The sequence below is a fragment of the Mytilus trossulus genome, chromosome 10 (genome assembly GCF_036588685.1).
Source record: "Mytilus trossulus isolate FHL-02 chromosome 10, PNRI_Mtr1.1.1.hap1, whole genome shotgun sequence".
NCBI lineage: Eukaryota > Metazoa > Mollusca > Bivalvia > Mytilida > Mytilidae > Mytilus > Mytilus trossulus.
The window spans coordinates 36,685,673-36,702,068 of NC_086382.1; the positions used below are offsets into that span (position 1 = coordinate 36,685,673).

At 29.9% G+C, this 16,396-nt stretch overlaps 1 protein-coding gene across 2 annotated transcripts; it reads right to left on the minus strand.

Moving 5' to 3' along the window:
• Positions 1 to 3,240: 3,240 nt before the first annotated feature.
• Positions 3,241 to 16,135, minus strand: LOC134687292 (homogentisate 1,2-dioxygenase-like). Of its 2 annotated transcripts, none has more exons than XM_063547451.1 (15): positions 16,112 to 16,135; positions 14,344 to 14,427; positions 13,679 to 13,873; positions 12,466 to 12,525; positions 11,626 to 11,717; positions 11,049 to 11,083; positions 9,787 to 9,866; positions 9,183 to 9,282; positions 8,370 to 8,488; positions 7,754 to 7,858; positions 6,933 to 7,059; positions 6,299 to 6,351; positions 5,500 to 5,628; positions 4,840 to 4,975; positions 3,241 to 3,600 (listed from the first exon to the last, which is right to left on the minus strand). In XM_063547451.1, exons 2-15 carry the CDS (start codon positions 14,410 to 14,412, stop codon positions 3,563 to 3,565), a joined length of 1,338 nt encoding a protein of 445 aa, XP_063403521.1. In that variant the 5' UTR covers positions 14,413 to 14,427; positions 16,112 to 16,135; the 3' UTR covers positions 3,241 to 3,562. The 2 variants fall into 2 exon arrangements, with proteins under 2 accessions (XP_063403521.1, XP_063403520.1); XM_063547450.1 differs by lacking the exon at positions 16,112 to 16,135 and adding an exon at positions 15,993 to 16,076.
• Between the last annotated feature and the right edge of the window lie 261 nt (positions 16,136 to 16,396).

Below are 16,396 nucleotides of genomic sequence, written 5' to 3' on the forward strand. Positions count from 1 at the left end.
TTTTTTATTTTGGTCGGGTTGTTGTCTCTTTGACACATTCCCTATTTCCATTCTCAATTTTATTATTTAGCATATATGATTTTAAAAAGTTCACATTCTAGTGAATATGAGTGCTAATTTTCCAGTTATGTGACCCGAGCCTTGTGATTAACTTACTTAACTAAAATTCATAGCCTGATATGGGACTGACAGACAAATAAACATTAGCTGGGCATAACAAAAACCAACGGGATATGTTCAATTATTTTTGATAGCATTATTTGTACGCAGCATTTCCTGAGATGATAATAATCAATCTCACATTTTTGTACAGTGTTCTTTAATCTAAATAATAAATGCACACTAAAATTTTGAATTTATACTATCAATTCTTTTTTTAAGATGTAATACACCAGTTTTCATCTCATCTTTTTTTGTTGTCTCCCCTTTGTATTGCTCAATGAATTTTTAAAGACATACTGTGATTTCATTATTATTCATGATACCAAATTTCATGTATTTCTTTGCAGGGGCGGATCCAGCCATTTTAAAAAGGGGGTTCAATGCTTGGGTATAGTTGAACGACAAAATTCAAGGTTTGACAAAGTACACATTTTCTATAAGCTTATATGCAGACCTCGGCAAAACCAAGAAATCGAATATCCACGAAAATACAATATTACCTCAATCCATGAAATACCAATAATGAATCTACATTTCTTGTCTGTACTATGGTACAAGAAGGCTTCACATAAAACTCAAAGTTATGTAAAAATATTTTATTGATTGTACAGCAAATGCATTTTTAAACATTATGTAATGTTGTACTGTGAGTCTCATTGGATATAAAGAGTATTGTAGGATTGGACGTTTTTTTATGTGCAGGACACATGGAGTCAAATTATTTTGCATGAAAATAGAAAACAAAGTTGGGCAGGACATGTGAAATTATTAGCAGGATACTGGATTCTGACAAAACAGTATTAGTAAAATTTGGGATCAGATCAAACCTCCCAATGAGACCCCATGTACACAGGTACAATTGCTATCCTCACAACACCATGATATTGATAGATATATTAGATACATAACAGGAATAAGACTAGAATGTAAGTAATCTCATACTTATCTATATAAGGATACCTATGGTCCCATAGAGATTTATGTTTATTCGTTACTTTTTTAAATTGATGAATAATAATTAGTGTATATTTGTGTTATTTTTATATTTGCAAGAGAAGCCTTAAAAATTTCTTATAAAAAATAGTTAGTTTGAAGTATTGAAATATATGGTAAGACTTACAACCAACTTAGCTGCCTTACTATTGAATGGCTAGTAATCACACTAGATAACTACTTAAACATTAGGCTAACGGAACCCCAGCAAACAATTACCCCTAAAGCTGTGTGAGAAAATTTTGTTACAATATATAAGTTATGTATAAAAGCAGTGAGATGTATGAGAAAAATTAAAAGACATTAATCGTGGCACATAACTTATGCTAGTGTTTCAGAAAGCAACTCAAAAGTGACAAATAATAAAGTCGAAAAAAATTATCCATAAGGTATACTGTAATATAACGCACCCTTTCTTAAGTATACAATAATAAGCATATGAAAAACTAAGAATATGAAATAAGGTTAAAATGGATTAAAAAGCTCAAAATATCACATTTAATAGATGTTGTTCTTGAATAGAATTATAATACTGTACTTTCTCTGTACAAACTTTTTATGATTATTCTAAATATAGAAATACAAAGAAATGGTAAATTCAATGTTTATTCCATTGAAAACAATAACAAAATGCTGGATTCAGATAATAAAAATCAAAGATAGAGTGCATTTAAAATAGTGTTATAAAATCTTTATGAAATCAATTGAATAAAGAATAGAGAAAGTTGACCTAAATAATTTAAGGAATACAGAATTTAAGCCTCCCTTCTTTCCCATCCAGCCCCCTGTAGATGAGGGATACAATCCATTTTATTAATATAGAAATCAAAAGATCATGCAAATAGAATAATAAAGTAAATGTACATGTGGGTGAAAGAATTTAAATTCTGAAATGATTTGCTACAACAACCTACAAAATCTTTCTATTAAATATTTTAATTTGAATGGTCAATAGAAAAATACTAGAATTCATTCAATACTTTCAAAAGTATTGTATGTAATGGATACCTTTCCATAATTTAGAAAGAACACAACCATTGTTTTTGAATGGGGAAGCCCAAAAATCATTGAGATCAGATGTACAGGTCAAATTTGCATATAACCCATTAAAGCACATACTTTCTCCTTACATATCATCAACGAACTAATATAAATGTCCCACAAACAAGTAAAATTTACAATTCATTTACCTTTCGAAATTTAAAACTCTCCATAATAGTGATATTGAAGCCACAAAAAGTGACAAAATTGTTTTGTATACAGAAAACATGCATTTGATCTATAACAATATTATGCCAATCACATTCAAACTCTTTAATACACATATAATTCAAAATAAATTCCTGTAACAATTGTTATCAAAACAGTAGGAAAACAAATACCAATATTGAATTCAATAGACTATTTTCATATTACTGACTTTTAATAACTCCGGTATATATTATTTTCCATTATATCAAACATTTAATCGGAACAATTCTTGGGGAAAATATACTGCTTCATATTTTCTTTACATGACAAACACATTAGAAAATAGTTAAAGTTCCCCTCAAATCGCACTGATTAAATGTTTAATGTTACTTCATTTTGTTGCTCTTATTTGGCTGCATACCAGGATGTCATAGGTAACCTCTCTAAAAATAATATAAACCGGAGTCAAAAGTCTGTAAAATGAAAATACTCTTATTAAGGGTTTGTTATCGAGCGTATTTATACATTAAAAGTATGAATTGAGAAGAATTTCAAGAATATCACATCATTAAAAATAAATAGAAAAAAATCATCCATGCAATGGTTAATAAAATTCAAAAGAATATTTTATCATTTTTGTACTTATAAAAACAGACATCTATGTAGTAAGAAGTCTGGAATGAAAGTTTCTTATTTCAAAACAAGTACATGCAAATTAATAAATACTGACACTGAAGTATTTACATTAACTGACTTAAAAACATCAACAAAACAATCAGATCATTTTGAAAAATAATAAAACAAGACATGCTGCCTCAAAACTAAAATTTGTTTTCTTTTCATATGTTGCGCATTCCATCAAATAATGAAACATTTCTTCAACCTGCATATTACAATTACATTGGTATATACAAAATGACTAGACATATCAAATGCTTCAATATGAAATACATTATTAGTTTTACATTTGTTAAAAATATTTAAAAAAATCAACAACAGTTACTATTACTATTTCAATAAGTAGAAAATTTCACCAACAAAGATGCAAACTGAAATTATTTGAGCTCTGTACTAAACAATCGAAGATACATATATAAATGTAAATAATAAACCATTTAAAAATCAAAAATTAAACAAATAGAAGCTGTGATGATGCAACAATAATCGTAAATAAAAATATCAATTGGCATAGAATATATTTCATCTGTGTTGAAGTTTATTTTGCTTTCTTCTTTTTAGCTTTTGATGCACCATCTAAAAATAAAATAATAAGCATCATTAAAAGATAAGAAATAAACAGTTGAACAAAATCTATATTCCTTGGCTATTTCAAAGCACCATTATTTTTTATGTTTGGGTTTTCTATGGAAAAGTTTGAAACTTGAGATTAATTGGTTACATAATCTTGTACATAGTAAAACAAGAGGTGAAAATTTGATTGGTTAACTTCCAGTGATGATCATTTTCTTATATGCAATGAAATGTCAATAGTACTAGACAGGATAAAACTTTACCAAGTATTTATTTAAACAAGGATAATTTCTGCACATTTTTTGTAAAAGTGCTTTAACATAGAATATTTGACAAGCTTAAAATTTTTCCATAATAATAGAACATAATTAAAATGTTCAGCTAAATTTAAACAGAGTTATCTCCCTGTAGTGTTATGTACCAGCTTAAATCTATAAATGTATCATTTTAATAGGGACGACATCAAAAGTTCAATGAAGAATAAAAAACTTAATTCACATAGTTTTTTCACTGACCTCCCTACCCACCTCTTAACTTAATTTGGGAAAAATTGATTGACCCATATGGATATATGTAAAAATCTTGCAGCAGTTCAACCCCCACCCCCAAACTATTTGAATTAAGTTGTTTTTTATCTTACATTGATCTATTGATGTCGTCCCTTAAGGATACCAGATTGAATAAAGATAATAAATGTGAACCACATGAGTTCAATATTTGTACAAAAGTATTTAATATATGTTATCTAAATAATACACATGAATATAACACCAGCAATGCTTTTTAATCAACACGAATAGCATTAAATTCCAACTATTTTCTCCACTCTACATTGAAGTCATGGATTTAGTTAACCACTTGACTATAGGCCAATCCATCCATTCTTCCTTTAAAATTGTTTCCTAAGTAAACCTACACCTCTACAAGTGTTTTAAGTGTGTACGATGTCACATTGCTTGAAAAATAAACATTTTACAAGTACATTCAAAAAAGGATGTCAAAAGGTGGTGGCAATCTCTGAAAAAAATCAATGTTGGCCAATTGACCTATGAAGGATGAACTCAGGGAACTGAATAAACAATAGCTAAGGCCCTACTCCGGTGGGAGATTTTCTCACTGTGTTGAAGACCCATTGGTGACCTAGGCTGTTGTCTGCTCTTTGGTAGGGTTGTTGTCTATTTGACATATTCCCAACTTCCATTATCAATTTTATAAAAAAGTTCATCATTAAAAAAAGCTTACCAGAATTTGTATCCTTTTCAGCTATGGTAAAATGTTTTTTCAATGGCTGCCAGCATTCATAATATTTCTCATCTACTTTGGTTTTATTTCCCCACTCTGTCACAGCCATACTTAATGACGACTCAAACATGAAAGCCTGAAAAATAAAATAAATACTAATTAATCTTGTCTTAAAATAAAGCCTTTTTTAATTCAGCATTTAGAATCCTTGCAACAACTCTTTGGAGGGTCTGTAAAGGGAGATAAAATATGAATATCAGTAATAGAAGCTCGAACAAATGCTATTGTGAAATACTCAAGCCCAGTGGTGGATCCAGAGGAAGGAATCTGTGGGTTGAACCCCCCCTTTTTTTTTTAATGATATATGCTTTTCAATGGGAATATATGGTTGGAGTACCCCTTTATCCTGGATTAAAACCGCATTTTTAAAAATGGCTGGATTGAGATCTCACTGACATTTGCCATATACTAATTGGAGTTCTCCTAAAGTGGTTATCTGAAGGTTTGACCACCAACATTTTGTGAAGGACTGACACAATTTTGGTGTTGTGCAATGAAAACAATCATAAAGGAAAAAAGATTTCAAGAACTCTGAAGACTTGCACTTTATAAGTCCTATACAAAGGAATTTAAACACAACATTCTATGTTTTAATCATACCATAGTTCCATCTGCGACTCGTTGAGGTTTTAAATCAGCATTTGACGCATTCTCAAAACACTCAGCATCAGGACCATGTGGTGTCATCATACTGTGTAATGTAGCACCTCCAGGACTAAAACCTTCTTCCTAAATATACAATTATGTCATTATTCTAAAATATTGTTGTCTTTTATGTATGCATGAATAGTTCATTGATTTTGTAATTAAAAAGAGATGTGCTTTTTGTCACATTGCTGCTTTTAAAATATTGAAGCACTGCAAGAAACTTAATATCAATATACAGTAGAGTTTGTTTGCAGTTAACAAGCTTGTTACAAAAGTCAGGCTAACAATTGATATGCAGTATGGATGTTACTCGTCCCTGTAGCCAGGGAGGTTCCTTGAAACCAAATAAGCACTGTTAAAGTCAACGTTCTGTTCAATTTGTGACTGTTTAAGTCGAGTTCATGAGTCCAAATAACCCCCCTTTGGAAATTCCTGGCTACGGGCCTGTTACTCATTGTTGAAGATTGTTCAGTTACCTATAGATGTCATTTCCTGTGTCATTTGGTTTCTTGGAGAGATGTCTCATTGGCAATCATACTACATCTCTTATTTTTATATACAGATACATATATAAGAGTTTAAAATACCCTAAAGTAATTTATAGCCATCAAAAATATTGTCTATTATTGTATTATCCTGAACATGTAGACAAAAAGCAATTAACCAATGATCAATCAATCTTTTATTGTTGAGAGACTATCAAAGTGATAATCTATAAATTTTTAACACAAAATACATTCTTTGTTCATACCTTTGCTTCATATTTACCAAGTATAAGTCCCATAAACTCACTCATACAGTTTCCTGAAAAAAAATAAAGAAAAAATCTACAAAAAGTTAAAACTTTCCATGGCATAGTTACATTATAAATTTTAATCATGATATGATCTGATATTGAAGTAAAACATGGTACTGTAAGCTTTTACAAAAACAATTTGCTTTCTTAGTGCCTTAGGCATAGATTACCTTAGCCGTATTTGGCACAACTTTTTGGAATTTTGGATCCTCAATGCTCTTCAACTTTGTACATGTTTAGCTTTATAAATATTTTGATATGAGCGTCACTGATGAATCTTATGTAGACGAAACGCGCCTCTGGCGTACTAAATTATAATCCTGGTACGTTTGATAACTACTTATGATAAACATATGGATTGATTTGTATTGAAACATTGCTAAGTCAATTATTAGTGCTTCTTCAAACTTTACCAGATAAAAAATAAGGAGATATGGTATGATTGCAAATCAGACAAAGTTCTTATGTTTCTCAAATGCTTTATTCTAGGATAGAAGCTGAACTTCTTTTATTTAAAATTTGTAAATGTTCTTTCAACATTGTCCAAAGACAGTTCTCAAAATTACAGAAAATTGGTTATACTACTAACTATGGTAATAGGGTGGTCTAAATGTGTTCTGTCCTACACTCCATCTTGGAGGGAAAATCACAAAGTCTGCTATAGCAGTTCCTGGTTTCAATGACTGGCATGTTAAAACTGTAAATACTGAAGGGTCCTGAAAAAAAGTGATATTGTAAAATAAAATTGAGAATGGTAATGGGGAATATGTCAATGAAACAACAACCCGACCAAAGGCGTCTAATGATAATACTATTAATTAGAGTAAAATGCAATTTTGATTTTTGCAAAATGAAGAAAAATCCTATTTAAATCATATAAAAAATTTCAAATTCATAATGCCAGTTTAAATTTTTGCAATTATATTGCAGTCACATTTTGCTTATATTAGAACCATATAGTAATTTTGTACTTCATTGACTATTTCAATTTATGGTTTACTTATAACATTGAAACAAAAAACCAAAAACTGTAAATTCAGAAATTATTGCGACGTTTTTATCATGGCGAAAATGTGACTGCAGTATAATTGCAATAATTCAAACTGGCATTATGAATTTGAAATTTTTTATATGATTTAAATAGGATTTTTCTTCATTTTGCAAAAATCAAAATTGCATTTTACTCTAGATGTATCTATGATGAGTTTATTGACAAAAAATACAATAATAAATGCATGCAATAATTTCTGAATTTACAGTAGGTATTTCAATTATACCTCAATTTATCAATACTAATGAAGCCATAATGGCCCAGAAGTGTTTTGGAAAAAAGAAATCTGAAATGTCTCCCCTTCCCAACTTGTTCAAGAAAAGTAATTGGTTTTTTTTTAAAAGGTAACTAAAACTTACCACATGATCAAATGATACAGTGTTCATAGTACAAAAATTATCCAGATTATATTTATATGGTGCATAGTTTCCGTGCCAAGCTACAACATCAAATGGAGAATGACCCTGAAAAATGAGAAGAAAAAAACCACATTGATAGCTTAAAATAACAAGACATTTCTTCATGAAAGTGTAACCAAAAAAAATGAATTGTGAAAGAATAAAAGAGTCAGCATAAAGCAATGGTTTACAGTAACAAAGATCCAAGTAATTCTTTTTTATAGATAGGTTCAAGCTACAAAGAGACAAATTTGACTACAGGAATCAGATTTCAATCAAGTATATTGACCCTTAAAGGGTTACTTTCCAGGGGTCAAAAATTACATAGGACAATAACACTGTCAAGTATGAGATTTTTTTTCCAACATCTTAAAATACTTAGGATATGATATGACTTTTAAAGATTATTATTTGTTTAAACTCTGTCTAGAACTTCAGTATTATCAATGTTGACAATAAAAAAAAATAGTATACCAAATTATTCTGTAACTTACCAAGATAAAATTTAGATGGTCTTAATGCCAATATTTTTATAAATGACCACTGTAATTGTCTACCTAGCCTGTGGTTGCCTCACCTGTTTTGCTGAGAAAAGGTGACCTTGAAATTTACTAGTGACTGTATAATCACAATCTTTGTCTTCGTAGCAAGCTGTGGGTGTCAAAAAGTCTCTAGGATTTGCTAAGCCATTGGCACCTATTCAAAGAAACAAAACAAATATGAAATATGGCAACAAACAACAAGTTAACTATTTTTGAATTTATTTAATATACAGACTCTTAAATTGGGACGTGTACATACATAATGTGGTGGAGTTAAATATGTTTGCTGGTGCCAAACCCTCCTTTAATCTAGGACAGTATAACAGTACAACACAAGAACAAACTATAAAAATCGGCTGTAAAATTATCATTTAAAAAAAACACAGTTGATAAAGAAAAATACATATATATAAAACTAGGGTTAAAATGCTGATCATGGTTTTTCTTCCTAATTTATTTCCTCCTATTGTTGTTTTTTAATCTACAGGATTGGTCTACTTAGATTTATGATAATTTTATCCACATAAAAAATGTTATTGAACGAAAAAATATCAACAAAATAAAATTGAGAATGGAAATGGGGAATGTGTCAAAGAGACAACAACTCGACCATAGAAAATACAACAGCAGAAGGTAACCAACAGGTCTTCAATGTAACGAGAAATTCCCGCACCTGGAGGCGTCCTTCAGCTGGCCCCTAAACAAATATATACTAGTTCAGTGATAATGAACGCCATAATAATTTCAAAATTAGTCTATTTGCATTTTCTTAGTAAAGTTTAAATACTTCTAGTACATTTACAATATTGTTAACAAGATCACATTTTCGACTGTCCATTAAGATTTACCTATTGGTCCAAGATTAGGTAGTGTAAAATGTCCATCAAATACTTCCATCATGTAGCCTCTTGTTTCTCCTGATACTGCAACACTAAACCTTATTCCTTGCTGAAAAAGATGAAGATCATGTCACCTTATTCCTTGCAGAATGTGTAAACACTTTCATTACAGTTGCTAAACTCATGTGAAACTACTATTTTAACAATTTTGTAAAAGGAAGTTTGCTCCTCTTGTTTCAGAAATTTTCATGATATTCTGAATCTTCGGTTTTATCCATGTGATGCCATTACACATTTTTGCCCATTAAACTGTACTTTTCTTTTCATAATTTTATAACATATACATTGTAGTTCTAAAAGCCATATTTGAAAATCTTACATAATTTAGAGAGAAAAAAGCAGTAATTATATGAAAAATCTATAGAAAATCATCTAAAATTTTATTTGGTCCAATTGAAAAACATATAGTAGATTTATTAAAGCCCTGAATTTAATTTAATAAATATATCTTTACATATTTTGAAAGAAAAAAAAAAGGTAAAATAAATTAACATTTTGTGATTTTACAATTAAAAAAAAAAACAACCTTGAATTAAATGACTTTTTTACATACCTGAATAACACAAATTTCATTTGGATCCACCTGCATTTTTCCAAACTCTGTTGTTATCAAAAGTCCTCCTTGTTGTGGTACTGAAAAATAGAAATAGGTAAGACCATCAAAATATCATAACCATGTATCTCGGTAGCTGAACATGATACACAAATTATTATTTATACTACACATCATTCTATTTGAGCATTCAAAATGTATATTTCTATGTCATATACAGTCACTGACCTGATATCACGTTGCCTCATGAGTATTTAAATTGTAGATCCGGAATTATATTTGAATATTCATGAGGACCCTTTTCAACATGTAGCATTGAACAACTCAAACTTATTTCTTCTACAACTTTTGGAAAAACATATTTCACTTGATAATATCTTTTGTTTAAAACCTATAAATCATTATATTATTAATTTGTACATTTTAACAAATTTAATTCGTTTAGAAATAGTCACATGCTAAACTATATTTTCGAAGGTAGAGAGAAAACGGCGGATAGCAAAAAGCATATTGACCTGCAAAAAGCATATCGCACGGTTATTTTTAGAATATCTAAAAACCGATATATTTCGTGACGTCATGTTATGAATTTCAGCGTATTGTTTAACGTTTTGAAACACATGATATCTGTGATCGATCATTTGACGAAAAGAATTTCAATTACATAAGGTGTCAAAAAAAAGGTAAATGAAATAACAACTAAAATGTTGTTGTCAAGGAGATGATGTAGTATCTAGAAAATACCAACAAACCTTAATGACGATTTTGATATAGATATGGTCGGAAATTAATAATATAACAAATATAGCCTTTTTTTACAGGATATATCGACCCAAAGAAGTATATCGACCTCGGACTAAGTTCTCTGTCAATATACTTCTTTCAGGTCAATATATCCTTGTATCGACCTCATACACAGTCTATATTTGTATAATGTTTTATGCTTCATGTTGATATTTAAGTCCATACTCAAATTCAACATCAATTGGTTTAAACAGGTTATGTACATTTTATTGTGTTGTATATTTTTCAGCCAGATAGGAGGCCTTCTTAAACAGGGATATTTACCAATATTTAAATCAAATAAATAACAATAACACAATCGACAACAATTGAGAATGTTTTTTTCTAGATTACAGTATTAAGACAATAATAGTGTATTGACTTGACATATTAACGATATTTGGCCTGAAAGGTGAAAAGCAGACACTTGTCACATGGTCATCAAGGTCAAAGTTCAAATATTAGGATGATAAACATACCTATCAAAAGATCTCCATCTGAACTGTAGAAACACCTGAAAATTAAATGAGTTCATTTACAAGCAAACTAACCAATGATTCTACGTTTCCCTACACACTCAATGAAATCGGCTGTAATAAAACAGGAAAAGTGTCATGTCAAATTTTCCAGATGCAGTAATACTTTCAAAAGATGTTTTTTTTTTTTATGGATTTGGAATGAAATCTTGTTTAATCACTGTACTATCATGTTTTTTTTTAGTGTAAATGCCAAACTTTTTTTTACTGATAACTGATACTTCTATGTAAATAGAGTTACTGTATTAAATTGTATTATATGTCATTCAAATCACTTTAATCATGGTGACTGGAATATAAAAGAGGGGCGAAACACACTAGAGGGACATTTAAACGCATAGATCAAAAATAAACTGACTAAGCCATGGCAAAAAAAGAAAAAGACAAACAATAGTAATCAAAACACAACAAAGAAAAATAAAAACTAAGCAACTAGAAACCTATCAAAAACTCAGGTGCCCGAAAAGGTAAGCAGATCCTGTTCCATAATGTAAACAAGAAGGTATGTATATTTACTTACTTATTATCCATTGATGTGTTACAGGTGTAAATATATATACCCAGTCCATGTCTACCTTTGGTGTCTCCTGCTCCACAAATTGTAGCCATACCCTGTAAACAGATCATTGATAGATGATGATGATGATGATGATAACTAAGGTTAAAAGAGGGTAGCGATAGGGGTACCTCTATGACACATAACAATAAATACTTGCCAAATGACATACATTAATTTTTGGTGCATGAAGATCAAATGTACAATTTCTTATAGATGATAAAAAAAGGCTGATTTTGATAATTCACACTAAATTTTTTCCAACCATAACAGTAACGATAATTATTTGAGACCTCTGACTTTTAAATAAATTTGACGCTAACAGGTGCAGAAAATTTCACCTGACAGTAATGGGCAATACTTTCCTCTTATAACTTATTCCATTATTAAAAACATAACACATCAAAGAAGGGATTGTACAAATTACATCTAATGCTCTTAACAATTTCAATCAATAATAAAAGCTTGTATAGAAAATAAATTGGCTAGTTCATAACATTACTTTACTTGGTGGTACTGTTATATTTTTAAGTAAAATCATTATTTAGACAGTTTAAGATGGTACATAACAATACAGGGAGATAACTCTGTAAAAATCAGCTGAATTTAATCACATTCTATTGTTAAGGAAATATTAAGCATTTCAATGATTGCATTGAGCTGATTTCAGATCTTATAAATGCTTTGTTGCTTGTTTGGTGTTGGATTCAATGATCCAGTTTTCTTAACCCATAAATGTAATTTTCTTACAATATCAATCATTAGATTACATAAAAATTTAATTTGCAATGGTTTAATACAGACCTGAACAAAATCCACTTTCTTCTGACTAGCTTTTGTTATATCAAATGGTTTCCATCTCATCTGCAATAGTTAGATTAGATTGAAAATATACAATTGTTTCACTTCTTCAGAAAAATATTTTTTGAATGAATACATGAGAGTTTCACTATTGTTAAATAATTGAAGTGACCACTTTTTTTTATATATTTTTTTATTTTACAATAAAATTTCCCGACATTATATATATAACCTTGCATCTTGGTTCAGATATATTGTTATTTCCATTAAAATAATTGATAATCATTTTGAATCAAACTTTTACTAAACACTTTCACCAGAAAAGTGAATATTTACTTGACACAATAGATACAAATACTTTACTTTAATTACTTCTCCCCTGTTTCCTTCCCAATTTCATTATTCACAATGAATTAATTGTTTACTTCACCAAATGTCTCAAAAAACAAGTAATATTTTCTATATCTAACAGTTGTGTAAATTCAAAATTTTGTGTGCATTTATTATTGGGATATATTTTAACAATATATCAAAATATGAATAACCTATAAAGAGAAATTTTATAATATTTAAAACAAGGCAAAAACCAAAAATTACAATGTTTTAATGTATTTACAAAGACATTATTCTGAGTATCTTCTTAATAAGTTGCATGATAAACCAGTAAAAAAATTACAACTTGAAAGGATCAAACCAAACTTTACATTGTGATTGATTTTACAGTCTTTTGAATGTTTATAGAATCTTCAAATTAACTTGCCCTACAAGCTCAATGTTTATGCTTGGTTGCTCAATGCTGTGAAAGCATACAAATGTGAGTGAGTCTAGAAATTTGATTTTAATTACTGTGGATTCATTAATTTTCATGGTTATCAATTTTTGTGAATTCAGGAAAACTTGTATTTTTGTGTATATTTGATTTCATGGTTTTGCCACTCTCTACATACAAGGCTTATGAGAAAATTTGTCATTTGTTGAACATTTGATTTTGTACCCACGAAACCCATGAAAATTGATATCCAATGAATAAAAATGAAACCACAGTAGATTGGTAGAATCTACTATGTGTTTTTTTTAACTTACCTGGTTTGGGTTTGGTTTAACTTTGTCCCAGTCATTAGTAAAAAGACCATTGTCAATTGGTTTGAATGGATTATGTTTCACAGAAGGTCGGATACGATTGGTGGAATCTACTGTGTGTATTTTTTTAACTTACCTGGTTTGGGTTTGGTTTAACTTTGTCCCAGTCATTAGTAAAAAGACCATTGTCAATTGGTTTGAATGGATTATGTTTCACAGAAGGTCGGATACGATAAAGCCAGCTCCTTTCATTACTTTCTCTTGGTGCAGTGAAGGCAGTACCAGATAATTGTTCAGCATACAGTCCATATTTACATTTCTGTGGGTTATTCTGAATATAAATATACAACCAAAATAAGAAATAGATACATTAAGTTTCTGATGAAATTTGTCAGCATCTTTCAATGAAAGTAAAAAATTGGGCAAAGCTGATACTGATTCCATTTTCCACATTTCTAAATGATAGTTAAAATTTGGCAAAGCAGATAATAATTCCATAACGGTATTTACACTTTTGGTATTGAGCTGAATTTTTGTATAAATAACCTTAGATCTGCTAGGCGAAAGTAAGTGTGGTCTTCAATAGAATACAAGCAGATGTGGTATGAGTGCCAATGAGGCGACTCTCCATTCAAATTACAATTCGTCATAGTACATCGTTAACATGGCACTAGCTTGACTCAGAATGAACAATAAGCTATACATGTATAAAGGGCCCAAAAAATTACTAGTGTAAAACCAGGAAAACCAACGTACGGTCTAGTCTAATCTAATATGAGTATACAACAACAAATACAATACCTGTCCTTCTGGTAGAGCACCTGGGCATCTGGGATCTTCACTGGTAAATTCATTACCAAATCCTGACATATACTGTAACTTATCCTAAAACACAAAGAGAAATAATCAGCCTCAGTAAGAACTTTTAAAAATGATGTGAATTCAATATTTTAAGGAAAAGTAAATCAAATATAAACATGATAACTGCTATATGATTAATCATAACATTATAATCCCTATGCTCTGGATAATTTTTACATTCGTGGTTCCTCAGTACCGCTCCTCCACCCTTTTAGACCTAGTCAAATTAATTAATGTAGACGGACAACACATGACATAGAATCTTAATGAGAGTACCTTCATGAAAAAATAGTGGTTTAAAATCTGGACAAATGACATTTTCAGCTAATTTTAGGTGGATGACCAAAACATGTACATTTTTATAGAATGATTAAAATATCGACTGTTTTTGACGTATCATTGTTAAATTTTTCCTAAAATAACATTAATGGACAATTATTTGATAGCTCTGATGAATCACACTAAGGATTTGTTTGACAAGTTGTGATTAGGTTAAAACAATGTGACACTACATTTTGTAACTATATACAGTCTGCACTAGTCCGATGCCCCAGACTAGTAAATATTGATTTGGACTAGAGAAAAATTTCAAAATTTTATATAGTCATATGCATATAGTGACAAGTTTTGATATTTAGTTTTTCGGACTAGTAGATGAAAAAGATTTTGATGCAGACGGACTATAGCTAAAAAATGACCTTATGATGTCCAACAGTTATAAAGACTGTGTAAAGAAGGTAGCAATTACCTTTATCGTTAGCGGTTAAACAGTTGTTTTTAGCAACTGTAAGCATCAAATTGATTTAAATTTTTCCATGATTTGTTAAACTTAATATGATTCGATAGAGGTTTTAAATAATTATTGTTACCATTATTCAAGGAAAATACTGTCAGATCATAATTTATCAAAATCAGTTAATTCTAATATGATCTAAACATGCTAAAAGAAAGTGTGCATTTTTTTTGTCACACTCAAAAGCAACCGTTAATGCATTTGACAAGATATTCTATTCTTTTTCGACAATACCACCCTCTATAATTTAGGGCGTGCATGATTTCTTCCATCAATGCATCATAATCTGAACTGTTTATGGGGTTTTTGCCTTGTTTGGGTTGCTGTCTCTATGATAATTTTCGTATTTTTTAAATCATCCATAAGAATGCATATTGATTAAATTTCTAGTTTAGGTTGTACCAAGCACATTTTCAGAATATAAATGCAAAACTGATGACCAATCAAAATGTTGTGTGTGACACACCCACATTTAGTAGCTAGCACTGTTGATTGGGAATCACTATTTCTAAATTTTAACCTATAGCATAAGGATAGTTTTTATTTGATAAAACAAATTCTGGTTTCCTTTTATAAAGATTCATTTAAAAATTCGTGTTCAAAACCTTTTTTACAAGTTATTGACAAATATGTCAAGGTCACCACGTATGAAGGTGTTTACTACAAATAACAGCAATGACAGCTTATAAGTGTCATTTTTACTAATTCAAAACGCTTGAAATATACACAATACACCGTGTCGACAAATAGTTCGTGTTAAATTTCGTGTAATTTTTCAAATTACAGTCTTGTTTACCTTTTGCAGGCTCATGTTGAAAGATCTTGATCTTTTAAATGTTTCCTTTGCAAAACTACCTTTTGTCAAACGTTTTATTGAATTAATTCGATGTATTTTCGAAATTACTCTAGACTTACCGTTCAAAATAATGTTAAAGTCAGAGAAATTTAAATTATCTTCATGACCTTCACCTTTTAGTTTCTTGGGCTGAAACAATTTTAGTTACTGAAGAAAAATGCTACTTTTACTAAAGGAGCATCCACTGGTGATCAAATAACACCTGTCTTGACAACAGTTTTATTATTGTCTTCAACTGAATCAGGTAAATTTTTATGATTGCATGCTCAATATTGGAAAAATCACGTGCATTGTCTGGCTCTATGCACTACATGCATAATTTTTATATGATGTATATATCCTCA